Consider the following 19,172-nt stretch of genomic DNA (forward strand, 5'->3'; position numbering starts at 1 on the left):
TTGAACCAGAAATAAGCTGGTATGCTCAACGTAAGAAAGGAGACTGATGGCTAACTTTGTGAGGTAACATTATCTGTTTGCGCTGGTTCATACACAGATAATGACTGATAAAACAGTTTTTACTAGCGGACAACTACAGTGGATACTGTAACATTCGTTAAATTTACTTAATTGACGATGTTATGTCCTCAAAATGCCTTGAAGACTCAAATGCAGCCAAGTTTGTGATTCCAAATCGTGCCGGCGATCATACGCGTGTGACGTGCGGATGCCAATGCGGGAGAGGTGCGTCTGACTCCGGGCTACGTTTACACTGCTGCTGCGGGTTATTATTCAAGTTAGCGGTTCTAAATACAAATAAATAAGCGCTAACAGCACATGACATCGTGAAAATCGAGGGAAATATTAACAGTTGGCAAAACATCTACAGAAAAAATATAACTGTTACCGGATTAACCTGACTGCCTTCTCACTAGACCCTTTGCAGCACAGTTAATGATATGCTAAGGATAGGATCCCTTGACTCAATTGGTTATTGAGTTTTGTGACGTAGCAAAACAAAGGCTGTTTCAAACCGCGTTTCTGTGACTGCCTTTGGGAAACTACAGTTTTAAGGAGAAAATACTCAGCAATGGTGTTGATAAATGGATTGACACATGGTTTGTCTAAAAGCATATTAAAAACAACACAGACAAATAAACAACATAAAAAACTTGATTTTCACCACAGGGGGACTTTAAGGGTTCAGTAAATAATTATGATGTTATCGTTTAATCTTTTTGAGTTATTATTTTGCAGTGTAAGATTACATCGAGTATTCCAAATTCTAAGAATCGGCCAATACCGATCCAACACCAGCTCTATTTTTTTTCTACACCACTACAGAATATCAATACTGTCTTTGTGGAACTAATGGTCACTCTTTTTTTTTTTTAAACCCTTTGTTAAACACAATCCACTAAATACTCACTTCCTCATTAAAGAGAAAAACTACTTTTGAATAAAAATATATAAGCTATGAAATTAAACTAGCTGTCTGTATAATTTAGCAGCAAAAACAATATCTTGAAAAACAATGTTTTATGCACATTATACAATTTAAACATGTTTGTTCTGTTAACTATTTGTATTCTTACAAAATACATTCATGAGAAAAAGAAAGGCTTCTAATAATCTTTCTGTGTGCAAAATTTTGATATTGTAAAACTTCAAACAGAGCAGCACAAAGCTCTTATGCACATCTAGGGTGCAGAATGATGTGCTTGAAGCAACATGCACTCCACAAATACAAACAAAGAGAAGAAAAATGTAGGGCCCTATGAAATCAGTTTTATTTTTTTCCAAATTCCGTTTTTTCCATTTAAATTTTTCTTGACTCCTTTTAAATAGTGAAATTAAATTGTATTAATAAAAAAGCATGTCTAATTAATTAAAATCATGACACTTATACATTTTCACATCAATTTATTAAAAGTTTAACAAAAATTACATGTTTGGGGCCCTATGAAATTTTTATTTTTTCTCACCATATTTTTTATTGTTACCAAATTCTGTGTTTTAGCATGTCTGATTATTTGAATGCATAAAACAACTTAATTTATTCATTTTTTTCTTAAAGTAGCCTTATGAATTTTTTCCCCTCAGAAATTCTGTGTTATGTATTTACATTTTTCTGGTTATCAAATGAAGGCATAAAAAATTCATTTAATTGATCTTTTAATTATTGAAATTTAAGCAAACTTTATTTTTTGGCAAACAAAGGGGATTTACTATTAAAATTAAAACATGGAAGAAATGTGTGATTATTCCTTTAAAAAATAAGTAGTCCGCATCGCGCCCTAGAAACGAGTCATGAACTCCAGCAAGATGTCATTTTATGCGAATCCCCAGACCTTTATCTACACATCAAGTATTATAATGGGAATATATATTTAATCTTGGAGAGAGAGTTTTACTGTGCTGACTGTCATAACTGAACTTGACGTGCTGTTTGAATGCTGAGCGGAAAATAACTGACAGCTGCAGCAGAAGGAAGATGAGTTTCTGTAAACTTAAATTTAACACTGTAAATACAATTCCGTCCCTCACATTAAGCTATGGAATAGCTTCAGATGATATAGGCTATACAGTGCATGAAAAGCAAACTGGTGCTTTTCTGTTTCTTTTTTTGTATGACTCCCCCTTGTGCCATATAAAAAGCACAATAATCGCGGTTGTCTGAAACAACGGTTAGATCAAATAATCGCGATTAGACGGTTATTTAATTATCGCAACAGGCCTAATTGTAAATACATAATACATGAGTGGCTAATTAGAGCCTGGAGTGTCTGCTAGAAGATACTAAAGTCATGCTAACTCCATGTCTGCATGAATAAGATGAAATCAGGACAAGATGTTCTCAGAACAAACCCACATCTCATAATGTTCATTAACTTCACCGTTCCAAGCCATAAAAACAGCGAATGGTGCATCAACTTGTGCACTATAACCTTTAATCCCAATTACTGTCACCTTCAGTAAGCTAATTATATCATTAGCACTAATAAACTTGCTCACCTCTTTTGCAATTATGCTGATTGCAAAGCAAAGATGAAAGCAGTTGAGATTTCTTTACATTAGAACAAGAGTATGTTATTAGTGGTGGTTAAGGCAAGGATCAGTATTACTTATACATTGGTTAGGGAATTTAAACTCTCCCTCACTTCTTGTGCTACTGCCATGATTGATACCTCAAATTGTGTGGCTCGTTTAGGAGAGGTGCTGTTACTAACAACCTGATTTCAGAGTTTTCTATTTAAATAGTTTTAAAAAATGTTTAACGGTTCTAAGAAAATTTAGATCGCAAAACTACTTTGCGTAAATATAAAAATAATGATTTATTAGGACTAATGTATTACACCATTTATAATAATAATAATAAATGGCTTTATTTTAATTTATTTTATTTTACTATTATTAGTATTAATTATAATAATTCATAATGCATTGTTGTTTAATGATTTTTAGTTGTCACTTGTCAAAAATAAAACCGAAAAATGGTTCTAAGAAAATTGATTGCGAAACTACTTTGCATAGATATGACAAAAATAATTTATTATGAATAATCTATTCAACTTTATTTATTATTATTTTTATTATTGTTATAAATTCATAATGCATTGTTTTTATTGTACTTTAATGTTTTATTTTTTTTAGTTATGCCATGTCTGTCAAAAATAAAACTATAATTAAACTATCAGTTCCTAAAATTGGTTATCAGAACACTATAAATTAGCTAACATAAAAATTTGGTAAGGTTATTGGTGATAATTAATAAAACTAATTATTGTTTTTTTTTTTTTTAAGTATTCTCTACTAACAATGCCCTGGAAACTACTCCCAGCACTCTAGCATTATGGGAGCAAGTTTTGAATGGATAAGACAATCAAACCACTCATATTTAGAATGTGTGCAAATCAAATTATTGCTTTGATTCTTTTTCTTTCAGCCAGTGAGATGTCAGTGTCATCAGCAGAAGTCAGGGGTCAAAGGTGAGAGAAGAACTCATCATGATAAATCCACTCAGACGGTGTGGCGCCCGCCCCATCATCACCCTGCTGTGAGTCATTTCTCGCTATCTGGCTAGCAACGTGCATGTCAACTTGATCACATCATCAAGGCACCCAAAACTCTCCCAAAATGTCAGTGTAGTGAGACGAGTGTATCTATGTGTGTCCTTGGTGAGCTGTCTGCCTCGTTTTCATTTCCTGTTTCCCTCTAAACCTCTCTAGGCTTTATAGGTGGCTAGTTGTTTACAAAAGGGAGAAGCAAATGTGTTGTCAGGGCTGACAAATCAGACAACACATTCCTTCTGTTCTTTTCCTCTCCTCCATCCTTTCCTCCCTCGCATTCATTTTTCGTGTTGAAATAGCCCGACGGTCTCGCGGGATGCACTGAGCTGAGGCTAGTTTGCCGAGGTGCCGATTTGGCCAATTTGCAGCTGCTAGGGGAAACCGGGCATCTACTACAGAGTGCAGAATGATTGTCATCTCCTATTTAAGTGAAGCCGTGCTGCGCTTACTCCAGTGGTTTAGCTTTCAGAGCCCCAGCCTGGGAAGTTCACCAGGGGACGTGTTCTTATTGAGGACCGGCACACAATCAGTAAAGCTAACGGCACAAGATGAAAGCTGAAATCAGGAGAGGTTATGGGGAGGAGAGAGAGTTGAGGGAGGTAACAAGAGATGGATGAGAATTTAGAAGTGGAAATGAGGAAGAGAAATAAACAGTTATTGGGGATTGGAGATAACAGGACAACTTGTGTTCAGTTTGTGTTCACTATTCGGCCTTGGTCTTGTGTGCTTGCTTCAGAAGATCCTTCATATATTCATATATTCAGTTACCCAATTTTTGTCACGTATACTTGGACAGACAGATGAACACTGTAGCTCGATTAAAGGGGTGGTTGATTGCGATTTCACTTTTTTAATGTTAGTTAGTGTGTAATGTTGCAGTTTGAGCATAAACAATATCTGCAAAGTTAAGAAGCAAGGATGACCTCTCGCGATTGCCTCTCCTGCGCAGAGCCAATCGAACCTTCTGATGGCCATCATCTTGGCCATCGTCCAAGGTGATGAACTCTCCCAACAAGCCCTGCCGTGCTCTTACTCTACAGCCTCTTTCGAGCCGAGGAGGAAAGTGCCTCGAGCTTCTGATATGGATCTGTCAGGGTCAGGCCAGTATTTTGACTGGTCCACTTTACAGCTTTATTATGGCCAGGAACAACCCACTTAGACAGGAAGAAACGTGCTCTTATGTGCTGTTTAGAGGTGGGTGAATCTGAAATCGGTCATACCATAATAAAAAACAGCAGTCTCTATGAATGGTTCTGTCCATCAAAAAGCACAGATAGTTTCACTGTCATGAGTTAAAAGCAAGCCAAATATACAGTTGTGCTGATGAATATCCCATTTACTTGTTGTTTAGTCAAAGCCAAATATTGTTCTTTGCCCTGCTGTGCTCTTCCTCTACAGCCTCTTTCGAGCCGATGAGGAAAGTGCCACGAGCTTCTGATGTGGATCGGTCAGGTGACAAGCTCACTTTGCCTCAGTGCCCACACTCCCCTCACCCCCTGCTGCAGGTTCCTTTCCAGTGCACTTCATGACTGCTGATCTTCGTCCCTCTCCTGACGTGCAATATGTGGTGTCCTTCGGCACTATAGAGGGCACTTGAGGATGAGGAAGATGCTATTTCGGTGACAGCGTCTGCGAAGGATGAGTGGTCCAACAGTCCGCTGGATTATACTACGCCCCACGACAGCAACGCAGGGGACCTCCATCATAGTAATGTAGAGCTCCTACACATCCTGTCCAAGGCAGTTGATGAGCTCGGTTTAGAGTGGGCGCCTCCTGCCAAGCCAGCCAGAAGCTGTCTGAACGAATGGTACCTCAAGTAGCACCACAGCCGGAAGGACACTTTGCGGAGACCCGGACCCTTTTTCATCCAAGGTGCACGATGAAATATCAAATTCTTGGAACGCACTGCTCACCAGTCGAGTGCACAATCAGGGATCCTCTCTCCTTTCTTCTGTGGATGGCTCTGACCAATTGGGGTAAGTTAAACTCCCCATTAGTGGAAGAAGCCATTGCTGCCCATCTCTGTCCGGCAGCCGCATTTAACTTTTCCGGGAAGGCTTTCTCTGCAGCGTGCAAAGCATCTTCAGCACTGCATGTGATGGCAATCCTCGAGGTCTATCAGGCTAAACTGCTCAAGGCGGGCTGGACCCTGAGGTTTTCAAAGAGCTCCGACGTGCCATGGATCTGGCCCTTAGAGTGACGAAGGTGACAGCTCGAGCGATTGACTGGGAAACATGGGAAATCTTGTGGTGCTAGATCGTCACCTGTGGCTTACTCAGAGTTAAAAGACTCAAATAAAATGGCTCATCTGGATGCACCCGTGAACCCCTCATGGCGGCGTTGTAGACTTTCACGGAGAGCTTTTTGTTGAAGTGCAAAAACAGTAGAAAGCCATTAGCCACTTCTTTCCAAAGCATATCGCTACATGCTTCAGTTCTTCTGCAGTACCGGGCCCATTTCAACGGTGTGTTAATGTCCACTGTACGGGAGCAGAATGCCTCAGTTCTGCAAGAGGAAATACACAACCTACTTGCAAAAAGTGCTGAAGAGACAGTGCCCCTTGCAGATCGCGAGAGTGGCTTCTACAGTCGTTATTTTCTGGTACCAAAGAAAGATGGCGGACTCCGCCCATTCGTTTAGACAGGAAGAAACGTGCTCTTATGTGCTGTTTAGAGGTGGGTGAATCTGAAATCGGTCATACCATAATAAAAAACAGCAGTCTCTATGAATGGTTCTGTCCATCAAAAAGCACAGATAGTTTCACTGTCATGAGTTAAAAGCAAGCCAAATATACAGTTGTGCTGATGAATATCCCATTTACTTGTTGTTTAGTCAAAGCCAAATATTGTTCTTTGCCCTGCTGTGCTCTTCCTCTACAGCCTCTTTCGAGCCGATGAGGAAAGTGCCACGAGCTTCTGATGTGGATCGGTCAGGTGACAAGCTCACTTTGCCTCAGTGCCCACACTCCCCTCACCCCCTGCTGCAGGTTCCTTTCCAGTGCACTTCATGACTGCTGATCTTCGTCCCTCTCCTGACGTGCAATATGTGGTGTCCTTCGGCACTATAGAGGGCACTTGAGGATGAGGAAGATGCTATTTCGGTGACAGCGTCTGCGAAGGATGAGTGGTCCAACAGTCCGCTGGATTATACTACGCCCCACGACAGCAACGCAGGGGACCTCCATCATAGTAATGTAGAGCTCCTACACATCCTGTCCAAGGCAGTTGATGAGCTCGGTTTAGAGTGGGCGCCTCCTGCCAAGCCAGCCAGAAGCTGTCTGAACGAATGGTACCTCAAGTAGCACCACAGCCGGAAGGACACTTTGCGGAGACCCGGACCCTTTTTCATCCAAGGTGCACGATGAAATATCAAATTCTTGGAACGCACTGCTCACCAGTCGAGTGCACAATCAGGGATCCTCTCTCCTTTCTTCTGTGGATGGCTCTGACCAATTGGGGTAAGTTAAACTCCCCATTAGTGGAAGAAGCCATTGCTGCCCATCTCTGTCCGGCAGCCGCATTTAACTTTTCCGGGAAGGCTTTCTCTGCAGCGTGCAAAGCATCTTCAGCACTGCATGTGATGGCAATCCTCGAGGTCTATCAGGCTAAACTGCTCAAGGCGGGCTGGACCCTGAGGTTTTCAAAGAGCTCCGACGTGCCATGGATCTGGCCCTTAGAGTGACGAAGGTGACAGCTCGAGCGATTGACTGGGAAACATGGGAAATCTTGTGGTGCTAGATCGTCACCTGTGGCTTACTCAGAGTTAAAAGACTCAAATAAAATGGCTCATCTGGATGCACCCGTGAACCCCTCATGGCGGCGTTGTAGACTTTCACGGAGAGCTTTTTGTTGAAGTGCAAAAACAGTAGAAAGCCATTAGCCACTTCTTTCCAAAGCATATCGCTACATGCTTCAGTTCTTCTGCAGTACCGGGCCCATTTCAACGGTGTGTTAATGTCCACTGTACGGGAGCAGAATGCCTCAGTTCTGCAAGAGGAAATACACAACCTACTTGCAAAAAGTGCTGAAGAGACAGTGCCCCTTGCAGATCGCGAGAGTGGCTTCTACAGTCGTTATTTTCTGGTACCAAAGAAAGATGGCGGACTCCGCCCATTCGTGGATCTTGAGACATGATTTCGTTGAAATTAACAAACTTCAACTGATTTATATGTGATGACGCCGGTGCTATTTCACATCACCAGTGTTTCCCCCCCCCCCCCACCTTGACATGGTTTCGACCAGGTCCTGTAGACTGGGCTGTGTGTTTACCAAGAGCACCAATATCATTGCCACTCTCATTATGACTCCGTATGTAAAACTTGACATACTTAGTCGAGCCAGGATCCGTCATTGTAACATGGCGTGATTTTAATCGTTCCCCATAAGCATTAGAAAATGCAATGTCAAAGTTATGAATTGTAAGGGAGCATCTCTGGTTACTCCCGTAACCTCGGTTCCCTGAGATGAGGGAACCAGACATTGCACTTACTGCCATGTCACCTAGGTCAGGATCTAATAATTCCAAGTTGCTTCAGTCAAGATTCTGAATGGATGACGTCCAAGTGTTGCCTTATATAAAGAGAGAAGCCCCTCATATTTCGTGCACTTGAATGCCATTGGCCAGTGTTACTGGTGTGATTCAATAAGGCTTCAGTAGTATTTGGAGGAAGGGGTTTCCCCATAAGCATTAGCAAATGCAATGTCTCAGGGAACCGAGATTACGTGATTAACCGGAGACATTTTGTTTGCCTTTATCTCTCTGCATTTTCCCAATGGTGCCCCTAAACTGTATGCAGTAAATTTTGTAAAGTAAAATTTCATGATAAGGTTTAGGAACATTACGGTTAAGCTTGACAAAATATTAGATGTAGCTAAAGATACATATACATGTTTAAGAACAGATCTAATCTCAGAAATCTCCCCAGTGCATGTGCATTTTACACGCATATATAGGATATATCTATGAGATCTATATGTGGTAAGCTAGGAATATTGCATGCACATATTGTGTTATGGCTCTCTAGCATGCTTTCATTTCACTGATATTTCAGTTTAATGTTCAGATATTCATGGTAGTTTGTCTTCATAGAGGAAATGTGTACCGTTTCTCTCTGCGATGTGAGTTTTTCTTTCTAAACTGTTTTGTCTAGATTCACTGGGGGTTGTCTCTCTGCAGCTGTGCGGGTGTTGTGTGTGTGTGTGTGTCACCGTTTTTCTGTGTGTTGCAGGCTGTACCCACTCCTCTCCTCTCTCCCTGGCAGTGCCAGTACCAGATTGCACCTCGTGCCAGCATGCCTCAACGCCGGCAATGTGAGTCATTAACCCCTGACCTCTGATGCCATTCCCTTGGCAAAATGTTCTGCTTTCTTTCTGTCATCCTTTGTTTCTTTCTCTGCTCTTTCCTTCCTTTCTCTTTCATATATGGTCTCCCTATAGGTTTATGGTTTATATATATACAGTGTATGTATATATATATATATATATATATATATATATATATATATATATATACACACAATATAGTTACACCAGGCAGTGAGTCAGGGCTGTATAAATAGGATATTAGTGTAATGAGAGAGAGAGAGGAGGAGGAGATGTGGTGTGAGACAGATGAAAGTGGAAGCGGTTTAAGAGGGTTAGACAAAGTCAGCAGATGCCCGCTGGGCAGTTTTGAAGTGTCTCTGTCAGGTCTAGGTGGGTCACTGCACTGGTTGAATCACACCATCCGTTCCACAGTGTGTTTGTGTGGATGGCTGTGCTGTGCCCTGTCTTCAGGTGTGTTTGTGCAGGGATTTTGGATACACATTGCTGTGCATCAGTGCGGTCAGTCGAAGAGCCAACATTTGTTGTCTGAAACAGCATGAACACATGCAGGTTTAATAGATTGTGTGTGTGAGAGGGAGAGAGATATAGGAGTAATAGGATTCACTATAAAAGAAGAGCATTTTTATGTCTGCAGTTAAATTATTTTACATTTACTTTGGCAAAATTAAATGTTATGAATATTGTTCTGAATATAATTAATAATGGACAAACAGGTAGCTCTGTCTCAAACTCATCCCATTGACTGAGCTAGAAGTTGGCATGTCAGATCAAACAAACAGAGCTGCAAAACCATAGGAAATTCAACCTACAAATGGCTATAATTGGTTATAGTTGTCTGCATATTAACCTAGAATGGGTGTGGAAACCGGTTTTTAATAAAATAATAAATCTGATGTTGTGAGAGATGAAATTACATTGTGATTATGAAAAATAAGTATAAGATATATATATACTACTGTTCAAAGGTATGAAGTTAGCATGAATCAAACGTATCACGGTTTCCACAAAAACAATAAGCAGCACAAGGTTTTTTATTTTTTTCACAAATATTTCCTGAGGATCAAATTAACACATAAGAATGATTTCTAAAAGATCATGTGACACTAAAGACTGCTTTAAAAATTCTTATTGACCCCAAACTTTTCAATGGTAGTGTATATAATAATAAAATTGTGATGATAAACTATTGTATTAAATAATTATTTTTATTTTAGAGGTGGAAAATGAGCTTCCATAGATTAGAGAATGTATATTACTTTGGGGGGGGGGGGGGGGCAATTAACGCTTTAAAGGATTTGACTCCTTTCCAGAATTTTAAAGGGATAGTTCACCCAAAATTAAAATTACTTACCCTCATGTCGTTCCAAACCCGTAAGACCTCCGTTCATCTTCTGAACACAAATTAAGATATTTTTGATGGAATCTGACAGCTCTCTGACCCTCCCATAGACAGCAAGGGTACTACCGCGATCAACGTCCAGAAACGTAGCAAGGAGATCGGTAAAATAATCCATGTGACATCAGGGGTTCAACTGTAATTTTATGAAGCTACGAGAATACTTTTTGTGCGCAAAAGAAAAAAAATAATGACTTTATTCAACAATTCGTCTCCTCCGCGTCACCCTGTAGCGCCATTTTGGAGAGTATACACTGAACGCAAACAACGTATGTTGTTCTGTGTCAGCCGCACCACACGGATTCCACAACTTGTCCGAACTGATGTCACATGGATTATTTTACCGATCTCCTTGCTACGTTTCTGGACGTTGATCGTGGTAGTACCCTTGCTGTCTATGGGAGGGTCAGAGAGCTGTCAGATTCCATCAAAAATATCTTAATTTGTGTTCCGAAGATGAACGGAGGTCTTACGGGTTTGGAACGACACAAGGGTGAGTAATTCATGACAGAATTTACATTTTTGGGTGAACTAATCCTTTAAGTCCACATGAATTAACTTAAAACTTGTTGCTATACCAATATTTTTAGCAACAATTTTTACAGTAAATTTCAGTAAGGTTCAATTTGCAATAAATTGAAGATAGTGTAACCGTGTTTGCACACAGTAAATTATTCAGTTGTATTGTCCTTACTATGCTGTATCACAACTTTTTTAAGCCCATTGCAGTGGAGGATTCAAGCATACACTCTTAAAAATAAAGGTTCTTCACGATGCCATAGAAGAACCTTTTTGTCTAAATGGTTCCATAAAGAACCTTTAACATCTGAAGAACCTTTCTGTTTCACAAAAGGTTCTTTGGGGCGAAAGAAGGTTCTTCAGATTATACAAAGGTAAGAAAGAGATGGTTCTTTAAAGAACCTTTGCCTGAATGGTTCTTTGTGGAACCAAAAATGGTTCTTCTATGGCATCGCTTGAAGAACCTTTTGAAGCACCTTTATTTTTAAGAGTGTATATCATGAAAAATAGGTGAGGACAGCAGTAATATAGTTTTGTAGTAATTTAATTTAGCAGGAAGAAAGCTGTGATCATTTTAGAGAATGTCATAGATTGTAAACATGGCTGTAGTTCAGGTAGAGCAGATGTCAGATTGTTTGGTGTCTTCCTTAATAGATCTGACCCTCTTCCTTTCTTTTTTACTCCACTGTTCTTTCTGGTCTGTCTTCTTCTTCTTCCCATGTTCTCCTCTGTCTTTTCCTTTTCTCTTTCCTCTTCCTATTTCCTGATTGGATGAACTTGTGCTCTGTGTTGTTTCTCCCCCTCTGCCTATCCCATAATACTCCGGGACAGGGGTGGAGCATCTTATACATTACTTCCATGACACAGCGTGGTACAGTAACCTCTACTAAAAGCTTCAGCCTTTGCATGGTCACGTGACGTGAATGACCGATGCATGCTTTTTTGAGTCTGATTTTTATTTTTGAAGCATGGATATTCAGTTTTTTTTTTCTTCAAACATTCACAAAATACAGTTGGCATGAGACTTTTTTTCCTCTTTTTTTTTCATGACTTTTTTTGCCCAAACCACCTATATGAAGTCCTAATGTTTCTGCTCCTCTCTTCATCCGTGGGCTGTGATTGCTGTGGTTGTGTCAGATCTGTCTTTGCTTTGATGGAGCTACAGTGTTTACTGGTGTGTTCTGGGAGACCCACCATCTCTCTCTCAGCCTGCTCCTAGAGACTTTATCCAAAAAGTCATCTGTCTGCACAGGTGAACCAGGGTTTAAATATCTCAAACATACACACAAGCAATGAATTAGCCCATAGTGCAATTGTCCTTGGTCTTGTGACTGCACAGGGAGACGCTGAAACGTTTTAGAGGGCAATTAAAATAAAATTATCCAATATCTCCCTCAGGATTCACATTATAACCTCCACTTCTACAAACCCAGGATATTAAAAACTCTTCTATTATCAAAATGGCCACATTTCATCGGCCAAATCTTGCAGTAAGACGAATGACTGAATTAAAGCCAGACTTTATTACAGCTCTCTCTGTTGTAATATCCAGCAATCGTGTAACAAAATGATCTTGTGAAACATTTTGGAGGCAGTTGATTTGCCCTGCTCTTCTTTGAAATCTGGATGCTTTTTTAGGGCTCAACGATAAAGGATGTTTCTCTTCTAGGCCAAACAGGCCAATACTTCAGATTTGAATAGACACCACCACAAAAAAACATAAACAACAAAACTATAAAATTATTTTAATTACTTTAAAATATTTTTTTTAATTATTAATTGCTTCACAAAAAAAAGATTTTATTTTAATTAATAAGGTTTTCTTTACCAATAAATAAATGCAATTATAATTTGCAACACTAGCTGGAAATTATGCAACTATTACTATGTGAAAGCTAAGAATTCATATTCTTTTTCTAAACAATTCTAAAACAATGGCATAAAGTGCAAAGCATTACTGATTTGTGATAGTCTTGGCACATCCTCATCTATTATCTAAACTTTTCCTTTCAGACATACTAATCAGCAGAATTCAAAAATTGTTCAATACATCAAACAAAGCCATTTGAACACAACATATGTTAACTATTAACATAAGTATAGTGACAACTCTGCATTGGTCTGCTCAGCCATGCTTAATATTGAGCCCTGCTCTGTAAAGACTCAATCTATAACCTGGTCCTCATTCTACTGGAAATATATCAGATACTTCAGGTACTTATACAGAAACCCCTTCTTCTGTTTGCGTAGTTGTTTTTCATTTTACTGTCTTGTTGCTGTTGTTTGTTTAGTGCTGCATGATTCCTTTGTTTTTATGATGTTAGTATTGTATTATGTAACCGATATTTTTAACTCTAAATTTAACTAAATTCTAATTAAATGAGCCTTGTTTGAAGACAATATAAAAACACCTGTGATGAATTCTATATTAAAGTTGCCATGTTGCTTGGCAACCCCAAAACTGCCTAGAGTCAGTATAATGAACTATATTTCTGGGCACAAGAATTGTTTATCATGTGCAAATTGTTTATTGAACATTGTTATCATTTATCATAATGCTGTTGCTGCCATTTTATAAAAGCAATAAGGCTGTGGGGCTGTTCATTACAGCAATTTTACCACAGTTATGGGTATTTTAGGTATTCATCTTTGCATTATGCTTAAAACCATATCTTAACCATAGTAAAATTACTGTAAAAAGTGGCCTTGAGTGTCTTATTGCTTCTTTTAATGAAAGTGTAGAAACAGCATTATGACAACAAGCTAAGATGATAACAGTACACCAATGTTCAATAAATATTTTACACACTAAAACAATTTATCCGCTATTTTTTACGGGAATGTCATCCTGAGAACTGGGGTTTTCACCAATAAAGCAAGACATTAATATTAATTGGATGGGCAACTTGACTGAAGCAAATCAATTATTGGTGTAAACAGCTTATTAATACCTGTTTTAATCATTTAATTCCTTTAATGATTCTGAAAGCATTGTTGAAAACAGTGAATGCACTATGGATGTGTTCTCTGCAGGTGTCCTTACACGCGTCTGCACCCCTGAGTCTTTGTGATGTCACATAGATGCGTGACCGTCTGTACCTCACAATACTAAATTCGCTGACAAACCTCCTGCACACAAACTCTCATACACATGCTTTTATCCCCTTGTACCTGCACTGTACTCTTGTTCAGTGTTCTTTAAGTGAGGAACGACCATGTTGTTTTTTTGCGCTCTCTAATGGTAATGCTTTACATCTCTCTCATTCTGATATTTTCTCAGCCCTGTGTGGTCGGGCATGTGATAAAATCGTTTTGTGATGGTATCTGGAGATAATACAAATCTTACAAATGGTCTCCGGCTGATTAGAAATGTGGTGGGCTGCATGAAATCACTGTTAGCCAGTAGGGGGTGCTGTGGTTTCAGTACAGCTGTGCTCTTTTGCAGCCCATGAGAAACAAAGAGTGAATGAGGAGGAAACAAGGACTTACGCCACTGTCATGGTGTACAGTTGTCTTCATTGAAACTCACCTGCATACATGCTCATCCACCCAAAACATTTCGGTAACACTTTAGAATAATGGTCCGTTGTTAACAAGTAACTATGCAGTTAACAACAACTTCCTGCATAGTTACTTGTTAACAATGGACCATTATTCTAAAGTGTTACCAACAATTGGTTTGCAACTCAACGGCCAACTGACCAATTCTCACTATTAACAAGTTGCTTATTAGCATGCATATTACTTTATATTGGCTGTTTATTAGTACTTATGAAGCACATATTAATGCCTTATTCTGCATGACCATTTTTTTAGATGCCTTAAATCTTACCCCATCCCTAAACACGACAACTACCTTACCAACTATTAATAAGCAGCAAATTAGTAGTTTATTGAAGCAGTAGTTGTAGTTAATTGTTACAGTTGTTAATAGTGAGAATTGGTCCCCAATGTTACGCCCCTTACCATACTGTGATGCCGTGTGTGTGACGGTGATGCGTGTGCGCCTGTGATGCGCTACGAGACAACCAGTAAAACCCATTATAAATGAGGCATTTGTTGCATCCAGTGGGGACATAATTACTGATTATAATGACATATACTGTCTTTTTACGCGTTGCGTATCGCGCTGCGTAAACATAAAACCATGTCTGCATTTGTGATCGGAGAAACGACAAACAACAAGCGCTACTCTACACTGCTCAAAACTCGTGTTTGAATCGTCAGTGGCAAATTCTTTAAATATAAAAAATGTACTTACAGGCTGTGAGTCATGAAGCGCCAGGCTGTCCTTGCAAAGTTGGAATTGCCCCACTTTATAGAAACAGACAACGGCATTGTTGGCTATACTCTCCCAGGAAACAGTCCTCGTCCTTCATAAAATGCGCATGGTTGACTCTTAACTTTTATAAAGAATATCTCTTTGGATTTGAGACTTTAGTCTTTGCAACTTTACAGATCTTCTTTATGCACCAAGAGCTTGTAACACTCCACAGAGAAAGGAAAAATTGAAATCGCATCATATGACCCCTTTAAAATGTCCGTTTAATTAATTTATTTGGATTCTAGTTAATTTTAAAGGTGGGGTAAGCGATTTCTGGTAGCCAATGTTGACATTTGAAATCACCAAAACAAACACGCCCCTACCCCAAAAGGGTCTCGCCCCTATTTTGATAGCTCCGCCCCACACATACGTACGCAACCCAGGCAACAATTAGTTCTGTGAAAAAAAGCAAAACCAATGTTACACCGTGTCTACACTGGATGCGAGTGGCATGGCGTGACAAAATGCTATAGAACTCATTATAATCAGTGATGCTGATGCATCTCTATCTTTCTGTCGTCACTCGGCCCAGCTAATGTCCATCCTGTGCACTGAATGCTCTCTCCTCAACATCATGTGTAGACAAGACCCTTACTGCTCATTGGCTGCAAGTTTGTTTTGCTACTCGGCCCAAATCAGTTTTCTAAAGCGTTTTTGAAAAATCGCTTACCCCACCTTTAATTCTACTTATATGCAACCAAAATTCATCATTTTTTTCTCTCATTTTAAATTCAGGAATTGAATGGGAAGTTAAAAGGCCTTCTCAGTTAATTACTGAATTGTGCACAACCCTGGTTTAAGCACAATTTGGTTTTAAAGTAGATAACCACACTCTGTAAGCTAAGTGACTAATTAATTTCTTAGACTTGCAGCCAAATTTTATAAGTGAATTTGACTAACCATTGCTGTGTGAACAGGACTAGCAACTGTTGCTGTCAGTTAAAATCCCTTTATACAGTATTACTATAACTGCTTCTGTAAGCTTTTCTATGAATGGGACAATTCGAGAGTCACACCTGTTATTAAATACAGATATCAGTCCCATACACTGACTATGGGATTGTAGCCCCTGATCACATATCTCCTTTCTGGTTTATTGTGATAAATAATGTTCTGTTTTGTCTTCTGCAGCCTCAAATACTTCAGCCCATCAGTCACATCCCCAACGAGCCCCTCATCCAGGGAAAACTAGCAAGAATAGTCCCCACCGGGGTCCACAATGATGCCTGCACCGAAGAGGAACTGCCTCCTACGACCTGTCTTACAACCCCCTGCACCGTTCCAATTCTTCCTCCTGCTAAAGACCCTCAAATGGAGTCAAAATCTCTGCCTGACCCAGAAGAGCTGAGCCGGTTGCTTAGCACCCACCTTCGCATACAAGACAACAATGAGAATGACTCATCAGGGGCTGGAGAACAGATTGCGAGACCGACCCTTGAAAGCCATCAACACAAACTCCTGCAGACACCTCATCCCTTGTCCATCTTCAGCCCGCGTGTCCTGCAGCCTCCAAGTCTACACAAATGGGTAACTCTCCCTGCTCTGTTTATAGGGGGCGGTAGTGGGTCAAACCCAAAACCAGGACCCTCTGTGAACCACAAGGCCCAGCAGCTTCTTCCTCCTCCTCCGTCCAGAGGTTTGCCATGCTTCATGGCAGGGAACCACATCATTACTCGCGGCCGTCTATCCCAGCCTTGGCCAGCAGTGGTCGATGCTGACCCACAACACAATGCTTCGGTACAGCTCGGCATATCCACAAGACTTTCAAAGCCAAAGATCCACTAAGGGTCAGCTGCAGCCATAGACACTAATAAGGCTACCTCCCTGAACGCATGATCACACATGCGGCTTGCACTAGATGGTGTTAGTGGCTAGGTAACGTTTTAAGCTAAACAAAGCAGCTAAGCTATCGCATCTAACTATGCAACAAAAAGTAGTGTCACAATCAGCGCATCTGTCGCACAAAACCGCCCTATCACTTCAAACTAAAAGTCATTGATCATAATTCCTTAACCACTAAGAAACCTTTACCACTCACAATTACATCATCCATACAAGATCGTTCTAATCTAGCTGAGCTCCTAATGGATTGACAAACTGAAGGAAAAAATTACGGACAGAAATTCAGTCTGAAAGAGAAGGCAAAAGCAGAGAAAACGAGTACTAGAGAGGTCTTTTTACTAATACTCAACAAACATCAAAGATGCGAGTGCTGTGACATAGACTGCCTGTGGAGATGATTCAAGACACCCTCAGTGTCTGGCTATTTCCCCATGCGGTGTGCCCTCAGGACACCAACTCGTTTAGTGGGTGAAAATGACATTTACATCACCAACCTCCTGAGGTTTAACTGCGAAACGCATATTATTTTCTACGCAGCCTCACAGATCTTGTCTTAAAGAGAGTCATTATGTCATGTGACCCAAGTATCCTTTCCAGTTTCCAAAGGAAAACTTCTCAGTCTGCTGTGATTTGATCTGTTTGTGTATTACTTTATGCCTCACTTCACATCCTTGAATTCTGAATTCACCACATAAACACGAAGAAAACATTGCAAGCTACAAAATCTCAAAACATTTTTTTATCGTTCTCATTCCTAGAGTACGTCTTGTTTCTCAGTGCAGTAGAGTCTTTGACCTATAAACACAGTGTTTTGGCAGGAGGGCGCTGGCACGCCACCGTCAGTGCTTCCTTTATTTTCACCTTGCCTGCAGTCATGATCAGCAGAATTTCAGTTTAATTAGGCTTATGCCTCATGTATTAACAAGGTTCTTTTTCTTTATGAATTATGGCATGCTCAAAGCATAAACTTGCCCCCCACACACATATTAGTTGCATACAAAATTGTTATAATGCTTTTTAATTATTTATACATTAAGATGTTTACCGTTAAAATGCCTTTATTAAGCTGTTCAGTCTGATCCAGTGCTGCAGGAATAACATTTTTGCCTTGTCTTTGGAGCAGAAATACTCTTGCGGTGAAACTTTAAATGTACATAAATTACCCACTTGAAGATTTTTGTCTTGATGTTTCAATAACTTATTTTTGGCTCTGCAAGTAATGATACTTAAGACAGTATCATTTATGGAAAAATTGGACAATTTGTCCTTTGCCATAAGGTAGACTGATTTGATATGAGGTTGCTTTTGTTACCAGTAGGTGTTTTCTAAGGGAGGATGGTTTCCAGTTTGGTTTCCTTAGGGAAATGTTTTGCTCCATTGTGGCTTCATAAATACAACAGCTGCCAGCCTGTTTGTCTGGACAGAATAGATGTTTACTAAAAGAGGAATTCATTTAAGCACTTTAAATTACCCATTTCAACCTCCACACTGGAGAGACTCTGGTCTTTTTGACCTGTTTGATTTGCTGTCATCTTATTGTGTGCAACTAATTTTATTTGGCTGTATGTGTCTTGATGTTCTGTCCCTGTGTGCCCTGGTCCAGTGGACATTGTGAGACTTTAATAAAGTGAAGGAATAAGATTCACACTCTTTGTTGCAATTTCTTTGTGTCAGACATTCATTTGCGTGGATTGCTACAGCTCTTCCTTCTTCAGGGCTGCTTTATGCCACCCTGTTCATTATACTGTAAATCCACACATTGGGAAAGAGTTGTCTAATATCCTCAGAGTCTGCCCCAAACACTGTTTGTGTAAACAGCCTTGACAATATAAAGACAAATAAGAGCTGAACTTCAGCATTTTCGGAAGAAAAGTTTCAGCATTGTTTTTCCAATGCTAAATGGGTATACAGAGAAATTAAATTAAATTCCTTCAGTTTCATGGCGCAATTACACTGAAAACAGTCTGGAGTTAATATTTTAACCAATTATTTTAGTTGAGAAAAGACAAGAAAAGTTTTATATGAAAAAGCTTTGAAATTGTTTTGACGGTATGATGATATTTTGGGGGGCTGCTGCGTTGCCAAACAGTTGCTTGGGTGTCTTTAGGCAGTTCTAGGAGATAGATTAATGGATAGATGGATCCTATAGTATAGAT

General features: G+C 39.7%; 1 protein-coding gene across 2 annotated transcripts in view; it reads left to right on the forward strand.

Annotated features, from left to right (window-relative positions):
- The window catches only part of LOC107582789 (serine-rich coiled-coil domain-containing protein 2-like), a 58,831-nt gene extending 40,848 nt beyond the window's left edge, over positions 1-17,983 (forward strand). The window contains exons 10-13 of one of the 2 annotated variants that reach the window (XM_016268813.1): positions 3,488-3,598; positions 8,839-8,920; positions 11,682-11,721; positions 16,306-17,983. In XM_016268813.1, the coding sequence (XP_016124299.1) occupies positions 3,488-3,598; positions 8,839-8,920; positions 11,682-11,721; positions 16,306-16,366 (294 nt within the window). In that variant the 3' untranslated portion in view covers positions 16,367-17,983. The remainder of the gene's footprint in view (positions 1-3,487; positions 3,599-8,838; positions 8,921-11,681; positions 11,722-16,305) is intronic. The other variant, XM_016268819.1, reaches the window with a different exon arrangement.
- Positions 17,984-19,172: the final 1,189 nt, after the last annotated feature.

Source organism: Sinocyclocheilus grahami, unplaced genomic scaffold, assembly GCF_001515645.1.
Source record: "Sinocyclocheilus grahami isolate Dianchi unplaced genomic scaffold, SAMN03320097.WGS_v1.1 scaffold4.1, whole genome shotgun sequence".
Lineage (NCBI taxonomy): Eukaryota > Metazoa > Chordata > Actinopteri > Cypriniformes > Cyprinidae > Sinocyclocheilus > Sinocyclocheilus grahami.